Source organism: Electrophorus electricus, chromosome 19 (assembly GCF_013358815.1).
Source record: "Electrophorus electricus isolate fEleEle1 chromosome 19, fEleEle1.pri, whole genome shotgun sequence".
NCBI lineage: Eukaryota > Metazoa > Chordata > Actinopteri > Gymnotiformes > Gymnotidae > Electrophorus > Electrophorus electricus.
The window spans coordinates 9,983,587-9,995,224 of NC_049553.1; the positions used below are offsets into that span (position 1 = coordinate 9,983,587).

At 42.1% G+C, this 11,638-nt stretch overlaps 2 protein-coding genes across 4 annotated transcripts; both read left to right on the forward strand.

The window, feature by feature from the left end:
• The first annotated feature begins 1,914 nt into the window (after positions 1–1,914).
• ugt5g1 (UDP glucuronosyltransferase 5 family, polypeptide G1) lies at positions 1,915–5,784 on the forward strand. Of its 3 annotated transcripts, none has more exons than XM_035520062.1 (2): positions 1,915–1,981; positions 3,050–5,784. In XM_035520062.1, the coding sequence occupies exon 2, from the start codon at positions 3,061–3,063 to the stop codon at positions 4,642–4,644; it is 1,584 nt and encodes a 527-aa protein (XP_035375955.1). In that variant the 5' UTR covers positions 1,915–1,981; positions 3,050–3,060; the 3' UTR covers positions 4,645–5,784. The 3 variants fall into 3 exon arrangements, with proteins under 3 accessions (XP_035375955.1, XP_035375953.1, XP_035375954.1); XM_035520060.1 differs by having other exon boundaries at positions 1,940–2,122; XM_035520061.1 differs by having other exon boundaries at positions 1,940–2,110.
• A 407-nt stretch (positions 5,785–6,191) lies between these two features.
• On the forward strand, positions 6,192–10,219 carry si:dkey-165a24.9 (probable G-protein coupled receptor 132). The gene is made up of 4 exons (XM_027026471.2): positions 6,192–6,486; positions 6,640–6,773; positions 6,973–7,555; positions 7,870–10,219. Exons 2-4 carry the CDS (start codon positions 6,734–6,736, stop codon positions 8,222–8,224), a joined length of 978 nt encoding a protein of 325 aa, XP_026882272.1. The 5' UTR covers positions 6,192–6,486; positions 6,640–6,733; the 3' UTR covers positions 8,225–10,219.
• The last annotated feature ends 1,419 nt before the right edge of the window (positions 10,220–11,638 follow it).

The window sequence follows — 11,638 nt, forward strand, 5'->3', positions numbered from 1 at the left end:
CTTTCTCTCGCAGGAAGCTACCCAGGTGCTTGTGCAGTCTCTCGTGAGCTCAAAGCTAGACTGCTGCAACTCACTTCTTGCTGGTCTTCCTCTAAGAGCTATCAAACCTCTACAACTTGTCCAGAATACAGCAGAATGACTGGTCTTCAAATTTCCAAAGTTCACACGTTACTCCACTGCTGCGCTCCCTTCATTGGCTCCCTGTAGCTGCACGCATCAGATTTAAAACCATGATGCTTGCTTACAAAGTCAAAAATGGACCAGCCCCTTCATACATGAGGTCAGTGGTCAAAGCCCGATCCGTACCTCGAGTACTTCGAACCTCAAGTACGGCTCGGCTTGAAATACCTTGCTTCAGGTCTCATGGACTACAAGCATCAAAACTATTTTCTGTCCTAGCTCCAAGATGGACCCATCTATTTGCAGAATATTTAAAGGACAACTGACACTGCTCCCATATTGACTGACTAAATTAATTCTTATTGTAGGGTATTGTTTATGTTGTTTAACAAACTCTAGCACTTATTGTTTACAGCACTTATCATTGTTTAAGATAGACCTTATGTATTTTGCACTTCTAGGTATCAGCATTCATCGCTGTATTCTACAGTATTCTAGTTCATTGGTATGTTTGATTCTAACCTACTGTACTGTACTAGGATGTATTCTATGAGTAAACAACAAAGCACTTTTGTAAGTCACTGTGGATAAGAGCATCTGCTAAATGCTGTAAATTACATTAAAAAATTACATAAATTGTCCAGCAAGCTGCTCCAGCCTGACTTCCAGTTTAATAGTAACCTTAAAAATGGCGGTTGTGTTTGTGTGGTGATACTTTGACCATTAACCAATCAGTGAGTGGCACTGCTTCTGGCTCCGCTGATACATTCCAGGTGAACAATGTGCTTGGTATGTGCTTCCAGGTGAACAATGTGCATGGACCATACCGTAAGATAAGTGACAGTGCGTTTCTTGTATCTGTCTTTAAAAAAGTACCATGCTCCTCTGAACTGGATCTTAAATCTTAATCTTAAAAATGCAAACCGGAAGGAATTGCTGGTCAGCATCTTAAATAACTCAGGAACAAAAAGCAAATGCATCATTATTGTTCTACTGAAAGTGCACTGGCTGCTACTATTAAATGATTATGATTTTCTGCCTCACAGCACCAGTGGCATGGGTTCTGTACCCAGCCTGGCTGTGGTCTGTGTGAAGCTTGCACATTTTCCATGTGCCTGCGTAGGTTTCCTCCGGGCACTCTGGTTTCCTCCCACATCCCAAAGATGTACATGTTAGGTCGACTGGCGTGTGTGTGCATGTGTGTGTGTGTGTGTGTGTGTGTGTGTGTGTGTATGTGTGTGTGTGTGTGTGTGTGCATATGTGCCCTGTGATAAACTGGCGCGCTGTCTGGGGTTAGTGTGTGTGTGTTTGTGCGTGCGTGTGTGTGCCCTGTCCAAGGTTGATTCCCGCCTCGCCCTCTGTGGTCCCAGGACAGGCTCTGGCCCCTCGTGACCCTGAATTGGATTAGTTTAGAAGATGACCGAATGAATAAATTAATGAATTAATTAAATTTGTGCAATAAAAATGTTTGGGGGCATTCTGGGGAATTTTTTCTCATAATCCATTGATAAAGTGGTTTAAATGTAAAAGAAAATATTGTCTATCTGTGTAAGTGATATAATCAAGCTGGTTTTGGCACCCACAAATGTGAGGAGAGTAAAACTATCAGTAGAGCAAAGCCTCAGGGGCTTCTTTGTTTGTGACTGGCGGTTTAGTCATGCCCCCATTCGAGAGCTGAATACTGAGTCTAATTCCATGATGTGTTTTGCTTCAAGAGGAAAAAAACATTCATTAGGATGCTCTACATTCCATTTAATTCCAGCACTGTGTGTTCATTCATGACCCCTGGCAAGTCTGAATCTCACATTACAGAGAAGACCCAGCACAGACAGGAGGCAGGGAAACCAGCAGCCTCCAGTAGGTATGTCAGCTGAGTTATAAAGCTTAATAAACCATGTGCTTAAATATATCTATATCCCAGTGACATTGTGGATACGTTTTGGAAGTTTGAAGCTGGCTTGATTTCCACCAAACAACTGAAGATTTTCTGGTAACAAGAAAGGTGTTGTACATCCTCTACATTCTGTTTGTTAAACAATTCTGCATGTTCATGTCTCAGACACACACCTAAATGGCTCAGATCAGTACAAGTCAATTTTAAAAAATAACCTGTGACTTCCTATTGCATTATTATAGAATTTCTTATTGTATTATTATAGAAATATAACATTTAAAAATTCACAGGCAGGTGTGTTAAAAAAAGATTAAACGTGTGTGTGTGTGTATGTTTTTGCTAGAAAGGAAAGGGGAGTCTTTGTAATCAACAGACTGATATTCTTAAAACTGCTAAGACTGATATTCTTAACATTGCTAAAATTATAACTTCTATAGAGAGAAAACAATATAGCAAGGGAAGGAAAGAAAAAGAGAAAGAGAGAAGGGAGAGAAAGAGATTTCTTGTCAGTATGTTTAACGGCAGGCAGAGTGGAGTCTATAAATACTAAGACAAAGCTTTATGTATGTTAAAGGGCGTCAAGCTGAGAAAATGTTCACAGTGTATCTCTTGGTCCTGATTTCAGGGTGGTCATTTAGAGCAGGACGTACCCTTCTAAGAATGCCACACCAGGGGTGTGCCAGGGAGTAAAGGGAATCTCACCACTTGAATATATTTAATAGGAGCCCACAATAAATCAAAGGTGTAGTTGTACAGAATGTTTTGTGCCATTCCAGGGATTCATCATTAATTGATTTATATGTCTCTGCTAGGATGCTCTCATCACCCAAATATATATACATATAAATACAGGGAGGAGATTATATTATTAGTGAGTTATATCCTGACCTAAATTAGTCCACCGAAATCGTAAATTGTAAATTACTGCAGCTACAGGACAGGCATACCTAATAGAGTTCTTACTGAGTGTTTATATATCTTTTAGTTCAGTCTTGACTTGAGTGTCACAAAATTTGCTGTTTCTTCTTTTCTCAGCATACTGAAAGATGGGAGTGAATGCAGATCAGTTCCTCTACTTCTTCTGTCTGCTTTTTGTGGCTGGCTCTTGCAGTGCTGGTAGGATCCTAGTATTTCCTGAAGATGGCAGCCACTGGCTAAGCATGCAGGTGATACTGAAGGAGCTCCACACGCGGGGCCACAGCCTGACAGTGGTGCGCTCTTCAGCGAGTTGGTACATCCAGGACAGCTGCCCCATTTACACCTTTGTTACTGTTAATTACAATCAGATAGAAGATGTCGGCCCAGTTTTCTTCGAGACCTTGGTGCAGCGATCGCTGGCATTACAAAGGATGACGCCCATCCTGCGCTTTTTTGAACAGCAGAAAGACGTAACCGCTGTGCTGAAGTCATTCCACGGTGAAGCTCTTGGTTTGATCTCCACTATGTTGGATGACGCATCACTGATGGGACGACTGCAGGATGCTAAGTTTGACCTAATGCTAACTGACCCTGCTTTCCCTGCTGGGGTTCTTTTGGCCCACTATCTCCACGTACCCATGGTGTATAATGTGCGCTGGCTCAATGCAGGAGAGGCGCATGTGGCTTTGGCTCCTTCCCCTCCGTCCCATGTCCCCGTGTACAACTCACTGTTCAGTGACAGAATGGGCATCCTGCAGAGGACTGAGAATATCCTACGATACCTGGTCAGCGTCTTACAGGAGCACTTTGTTATCCTCCCCATTTACGACAAATTGCTCAAGCGCCACTTTCCGGCAGGGTCTGATCTGCTCACCATGCAGCGTTCAGCAGACATTTGGCTGATGCGTGTCGACTTCATCTTTGAGTTTCCACGACCTAGCATGCCCAACACAGTCTACATAGGTGGCTTCCAGTGTCGGCCTGCCCAGCCCATCCCTGCAGAGCTGGAAGATTTTATGCAGAGCTCTGCGGAGCATGGGGTTGTTGTCATGTCTCTGGGAGTCATGGTCACTTCCCTTCCCAAAGAAATCACAGAAGCCATTGCTGCTGCCTTCGCTAAGCTTCCTCAGAAGATCATTTGGAGGTACTTGGGTGAGCGACCTTCATCACTGGGTAATAATACCTTGCTACTTGAATGGCTTCCTCAAAATGATCTTCTGGGTCACCCAAAGACTTGTGCATTTGTGTCTCATGGTGGCACCAATGGTATCTATGAGGCTATCTACCATGGGGTCCCTGTGTTGGTTCTTCCACTTCTCTTTGACCAATTTGACAATGCAGTTCGACTGGAGGTTCGAGGAGCAGCTCGAGTGCTTGAGGTCGCCACGCTAACTTCAAGTGACTTTCTTGAAGCTATCACGGATGTCATTAAGAATCCCACTTACAGAAGCAGCATACAGAAAATGTCAGTACTTCACCGTGATCGCCCCCTATCTTCTCTAGATACTGCCATCTTCTGGATTGAGTATGTCTTAAGACACAAAGGAGCTCCACACCTGCGCTCAGAGGGGAACAATCTACCATGGTACTCTTACCACTGTCTGGATGTACTATTCTTTCTGTTAGTCATTATTTTAGCAGCACTTTGGGCCGCAGTAACTCTCTGTAGGCTGTTTTGTTGTAAGTCAGACAGGAAGCAAAAGATAGACTGAACTAAACCTGCGCCCACTGAACGTTTACAGATACTTGTGCATCTACCACAACAGTTTTGGTATGTTTCATGAAGAAGAATATTTCATAACTTGCAGAATAGATATTAGATTGTGGCCACATACACTATAACACTAGAATGTTACATGTTATAAAATATTGATTAAAATAGATTTAAGGGAAATACTTCTAATCATTTCATGGTAATTATAAGGAAAATATAAGAAAATTTGGGTAACTGTTGAACTGTACAGCAAAATTCCTGCAAACTTGTATATGATCAGATGACATGTATGCTTTACTATGATAAACATATTGTCACAGCACGGCCCCCTCCTCCCAGACGTCTCCCTGTGTGTGTGTGTGTGTGTGTGTGTGTGTGTGTATGTGTGTGTGTGTGTGTGTGTCTGTGTTCATTTGTATGGCCACGCCTTTCCTGTGTATCACACCTGTTCCTCGTTTTACGTCGTTACTAAGCATGTATTATAGTCTTGTTTAGTCATTGGTGCTTGTCTGTGTTTGACCCCTTGTAAGCCTGTGTGCTTAGCTGCTCTTCATTGGGTTATGTGTGCCAAATAAATGTCTCTGTTTTTCGTCTATGCATCCTGCCAAGCCTCCTGCGTTACATATATATTTAAATTTACTACAGTAATTTTGTAGAGCAGAAATACTACTCCATACAACATCTACATAGTTTGAATTCATGACAAGGATAATTTGGGTATACTTTTAGTCTTATAAGGGAATTTGAGAGAGTGTTTATGACATTGCCAGTGATTCTAACTCATATATTGTGTTTTAAATAATTTGCTTCAACAGTTACCCCAACCGTATTTTCCACATAATTACCAGTGTATGGTTACTATAAGATGCTAGTCTTTTAATCCATTTAATCCAAAATTTTCAAAGCTATAATGTTTTATAAACTTACTAGTATACCTCAATAATTTATCCATTTAAATTCCTGTCTTATTTCGTAGTTATTAGTCTGACACCATATTATGAAGCAAGTATGGTGAATTATTCAGTAAGTACACTCAAATTACTATGAAAGCTGTAGTTATGAGTGTGAAGAATGTAGCATCATAAAATTGTGCTCAACATTATATGGATGTCCTGTTGACTGCGTCGCACGGTTCTGTTCTGGTTCCATTCCGGTTTTTATCGGAGGTCATTCATACCTTCCTCTTCTCATTTAGCTGCCACATCTGATCTGTGTAAGGTGTGGCTGTCTGCAGTGTCAGATGCAGTAAACACACATACGCACACATAAACCAGGCATAAATCTAGTGGCCTAAGTACGTCAACTTAATTCATCAACTAAAGTTTATCGACTACAATGACATTTAAATGCCCAAACCGAGCTATATGACACCCACCATGACCATTACATTTAAAAACTTCAACTGTGTTTTGTATATAATCGCCAGTCACCTGCTGGTGACAGACTGTACTGGCACATAAGGACACCAGTCTGAACCCAGAGCAGTGACACAGGGAAGGAGGTCCTTGAGCACGTGAGCATGCAACGAGCGCAACATGAGGGGCTGTCACCTGGTCTCTCAGCAGCTCTTCCGTCTGCAGGAACCGCTCGGCCCAGGTCATATCGCTCCCCGACAGGCGACAGGGTGGTTTTGTTCTGCAGGAGAAAGGCCGCAGGATGTGGCTGCTCAAAGGCATTAGAAGTGGCTTCCTGCCTCGGGAAATTATCACCAAAAAAATAAAAAATAAAAATGAGACAAGCCTCTTGTTGTGGGGCAGACAGGGGCGCACACTACCCCCTCACGCATGCACCAGGTTCCCCACACACTGAGCTGCAGTCTCTTGTCAAAGGCAGATGTGAGGTGAGGAGAAATATTTGCATGGTCCTTTACATCATAATGTTTTATATATACATAAATGTGGTCATCAGTTAGTTGCATTGTGTAGTTTTGCAGTATTGTAGACTACAACAGAAGTTGCACAACATAAGCTAAGTAACTTGATCTTTCCCACAGGATTTTCAGCACAAATGCAAGGGGCTGATGACTGTAGTGGCTGAGCCCAACACACAATGCAGGGCGAACAATAGCTAGAGATTCAGAGCTTCAAATGTCTTTCACATGTCAAAGCCACAAAATCATGTTTCTAAGTAAGTAACTTCTATATACACTTTATCAATGCATAATGTTTTAATATGTGTTTCATATGTTAACTGTATCTTACTGCAAAGCTAGTTAATTCACAACTACTGCTGGCATTGCTATAAAGCAGCACTTTGATGCTGCGCAGTACAGGATATGCTGAATGGGTTCAGGTGAGGCCACTAGTTTCGCTGATTCTTTCCACAGACCTGACAAATGGGAGCTGCCATCTTCCCCTGGAGATAGACAGAGCTGGTCTAACTTACATTTATAGCCTGGCCTTCTCTCTGGGTCTCCCATCCAACCTGCTCTCGCTGTGGGGATTATACCAACTGGGCCGCTCAGGTGGGGGTGGCTGCCAGCTTGTTTACATCCTTAACTTGTTGCTGTCAGATCTTCTTCAGTTGCTGACATTGCCTCTGTGGATCCTATATCTACAAGGAGCTCACCACTGGCCATATGGTTCTATCACCTGTCAGCTAGTTGGTTACGTCTTCTATGTGAACGTCTACGCAAGCGTTTTCTTCCTGTGCCTCATTGCCCTGGACCGTTTTATGGCCATCGTCTACCCTCTAAGCAGCCGTGGTCTGAGAAAAGTGCAGCTCGCTGCACTCTCAGGGGTAGTAGTTTGGACCTTTACCTTTCTTTTCTGTCTAATCGGCCTGTACCCATCTGTGTTTGAGCCCCAGCATGGCTTGTGTCTGGAGCAGTATCCTGTCAGCCCAAGATATGCCTACTTTAAGATAGCCACAGTGGCACTGGGTTTTCTGATGCCCTGCTCTATACTGGGGTAAGTAGCTGACCAGAGACAAGACAGCATGTCTGAGTGTGTGCTTAGTTGCTCTATGCCACTATGTTTTTGTTTGTGACAGAACCAATATGGTCTAAATTGATTAGGACACTAAAAATGTGTTTTGGAAAAGTGTTTAAAACCACTGATATGATGACATGGAAATCAAGATACAAAACACAGATAAAAGCATGACTGTCTCGTAAGAGGAATGTAGACTAGTACAGAAATCTATTCCAGTTGTTTGATAACCTGGTCAATTTAAAAACTTGCACCTTTGGTTCTTGGTGCTCTGGTGCCCTGGTCTCTCACAGGTATACTTCTGCCAGAATTGGACTAACACTCCGCAACTCCCCTTCTGTCTCCGACTACGAGCGTCACAGAATCATGGGTACCTTGGCAGTCATCACTATTATTTTCATCGTGGTCTTTGGTCCCTACCATATGGTCAGTGGATACAGGTTTGTAGCACTGCTGCTAACAGAAGACCAGTGTGCCCTGGAGCGCTCTGTCTACCTGTGGTACCGAATCTGCTATGGACTCACCAGTCTAAACACCCTACTAGATCCCCTTTTCTATGCATTCCTCTGTCACGATGCACGCCTCAATCTACGCAGGTCACTCCCCTGCTTCAGAACGCCACCCCCCACCTTGCCCACCCAGGCCTGAGGTTCATGACCTTTGATCCAAAAGACCAGCGAACTTGTAGAGCAAATGTCCCCATGTGCAGATGTTAATCTGTACTGGCTCTTTTCTGGAAGGCAGGTTTTTATGAGATGACGTTGATGCAGCTTATCAGGTGTCTTTGAAGAATGACCTGTCAAGGTTACGATTGCATCGGTCTGCTCGTTGGGACTGCTGGTATGTAGGCTGTGTGGGCTCTGTTGTGCACTGATTTTTGTTCACGGTCAGTTTTTGTGTGATGACAGCGTCCTCAGCTAGGCAGCCAGCTGTTGCAGGCAATGGAGACTAACGGATCAAAAACATATCATGCCATATTTAACATTTCAGTATGCTTAAATTGTTCAGGTATATAGAATTTTGTGTTCAATATGAGTCCAAAAGTAGCCAGCGGTCTAAAAGTCTTTTTTGTGTGCGTAAGCAATGAAGCTTATGACATAATTGTTTGGGACTTTAGTTTATTTTGCTGCTACAGCAACTGTAGTTGCTTTATACTGGTGTATACTAGTCATTAATTATTAGCAAAACTTCAATGTCTACTTTGGCTGTTCGCAGCCGGCCATTGCCTGTTGAGGTTATATACATAAGTGTTTTTCTTTTTCACTCTCTCTATACTAGTCAAGTAGTTTTTTGAAGAAACAGTCTCTTTGTAGCAACTATACTTGAATAAAGGTTTCCAGAGCTTGTGTATCAACTGACAAACATATATAGTTCATTTTATTTTATGCTTTTATACAAGGTAGTGTTCTGAATTCCATTTCCAGAGTCAACAAGCAAAACCCAAGGTCTGTACTTTGTATAAATTCAAGCTTGATAATTAACAAATTAGAGAATGAGTTTGTCAGGTCTGCTAGAACAGGAAAAACAGAAACCTTCCCAAAAAAGCAAGTACCCAGAGTTGGAGATGAATCTCACTTACATAACACCTTCACTATGCACTATTATGAATATTTATTTATTCAAAGCGCCTCTCAAGTGGATAGGTAGGCCCTACAGCCCAAAGTGTCCCATGTACAACGTGTGTAGGTAATCCTCCAGCTGTTGATCACATGGTCCGTTTCTGAGCACAGAACCTCAGGTGCATTGATTCGGGTGGCAGACCACTCTCAGGCCAGCAGTAGCTCTAGCAGCACGGACACACTCATACTAATGCATAACCTGCTACCCTGACAATACCATGTCAGCGTTGTGAATGGACTGTCCTCCCAGTAATAGCCTGTCAGACGTGGCTGAGTTGCCAAAGACTGACCAGTGACGAGTATGACGGAGAACAGCACCGAATGGTCTAAAGTAGCAATTATACACCAGTAAAATGCATCTGTGTGAATATAAAAAATGGTCAGTGATTGTGAGCACAAGGTACATGTTTCTAACAAAATAAATACATACTCAGTATGGACATCCAAGTATGACATCTACAGGACAACGTGTGCCTCTCCGAGAGAGACACAGTAGAATATTATGCTTGCACTACTTTTATTGGTTTATTAGAAAGTGGCTGGGAATATTTCCTAATTACAATTTGTGTAATTATAGGAAAATCACCTTTTGGAAAGGAAAGGCTAAGATTTACATTTGTAAGTTTATTTTTCCCTTTCTAATTTTTTTTGTTTTGTAGTAGTAAGATGTGACTGCTGAATGCTGAAAGAACTTGGTTGGTAGAGAAACCAACAAAAAGCTGAGAGAAATAAGACTGATAGTGCATTAACAAGAGTTTAAAGGGATTAAAAATGAATATTCACTCTAAATGTAAGCAAGATAAGTCTAGCTGTAAGAAAACAAACACAAAAAGGAATTAATTTTTGTTGAATGAATTTGGAATGTTTTGTTTATTTAGATTACAGAAAGTAACATTCTCCTTTAAGCTGAGACATCTTATCTGTGAAAAAAACCTTCTACGGCTACTATATGGAACCACTAATTCCAGCCATACCAGAAGCAGTGTGTGTGTGTGTGTGTGTTTGTGCATCCATGCATGTGAGCATGTGTGTGTGTGCATGTGTGTGTGTGTGTGTGTGTGTGTGTGCACGCGCGCGTGCATGTGTGTGTCTGTATGTCCGTGCATGCATGTGTGTGTGTCTCCGTGTGTGTGTGCATGCATGCAAGTGTGCATGTGTCTGTGTGTGTGTGTGTGTGTGTGTGTCTGTGGGGTTGGGTGTGTGTGTGTGTGTGTGTGTGTGTGTGTGTGTGTGTGTACGTGCATGTGCATGTGTATGTGTGTGTGTGTGTGTGTGTGTGTGTGTGTGTGTGTGTGTGTGTGTGTGTATGCGTGCATGCGTGTGTGTGTATGAATGTGTGTACATGCATGTGTGGGTGTGTGTGTGTGTGTGTGTGTGTGTTTGTACGTGCATGTGCGTGTGTGTGTGTGTGTGTATGAATGTGTGTACATGCATGTGTGGGTGTGTGTGTGTGTGTGTGTGTGTGTGTGTGCGTGTGTGTATGCGTGCATGCGTGTGTGTGTATGAATGTGTGTACATGCATGTGTGGGTGTGTGTGTGTGTGTGTGTGTGTGTGTGTGTGTGTGTGTGTGTGTGTGTGTGTGCGTACATGCGTGTGTGTGTGTATGAATGTGTGTACATGCATGTGTGGGTGTCTGCTGGCTGTGCCTTAAACCAAACTTCAAGCCCATCCAACTCTTTAAACTCTACTCCTATTGTAGCCTTTTTTGTTTTCAGTAGTGAACTAACTGAAATCTCTGTGCATGCTCTCTGCTTAATCTCAGACTAGCCTAAAAAACTGAATCTGTCAACACCACGTGTAGGCAACGGTTTATACTGGGACATGGCAGACAGAGCTATGTTGCCCTCTACTGGTGTTAACAAAGATCCCAAGAACAGGTTCACAAAGCTGACAATGAGGGTCTGTGTTTTCAGCCAGGCAACACAGCTGACATCTGACTTTATTTTCATGACTTGTTTTGCACATAGAACTATTGACAAGCTTTGAATACACACACAAAAAAAAAAAAAAAAAAAAAAAAAAAACAACCAATATTCAAAGCAGCTCTTAACTGTGATTTATCAATTATTTTGACTTGTGCTAATTGAATTCATATGCATGTTCACACATCTGTAACAGAATGTAAGAGAATGTAACAGAGTATAACAAAGATTAACAGACTGTATCAGGGATAGAATAACCTCTATGCTAAACTTACAGCTATCTCTACCATGACCCTCTTATGATCTGTTATACTTTTTTCTGGGCCTACTTCTATAAAACTACTTTTCATGCAACACTGTATAGTACACTCTGATGAAAATACATTTGGTTCGGCTTTGCTGTTGTTATTGCTGTTTTCATTGTTTTCATTATTTCATTGTCTTCACTAGTAATCATTTTCCCACTGTAATAAAAGGTCATAATAAGATAATAGCATGATAATTACTTTGAACACCATTT

What these genes read in the sequence shown, in the direction of transcription:
- si:dkey-165a24.9 (XM_027026471.2), top strand. Translation starts at nt 6,734, where the DNA reads ATGTCTTTCACATGTCAAAGCCACAAAATCATGTTTCTAA. An exon ending in CCACAAAATCATGTTTCTAA is followed by an intron (nt 6,774 to 6,972) that starts GTAAGTAACTTC and finishes TTCTTTCCACAG; the next exon opens with ACCTGACAAATGGGAGCTGC. An exon ending in ATGCCCTGCTCTATACTGGG is followed by an intron (nt 7,556 to 7,869) that starts GTAAGTAGCTGA and finishes GGTCTCTCACAG; the next exon opens with GTATACTTCTGCCAGAATTG.
- ugt5g1 (XM_035520062.1), top strand. Translation starts at nt 3,061, where the DNA reads ATGGGAGTGAATGCAGATCAGTTCCTCTACTTCTTCTGTCTGCTTTTT.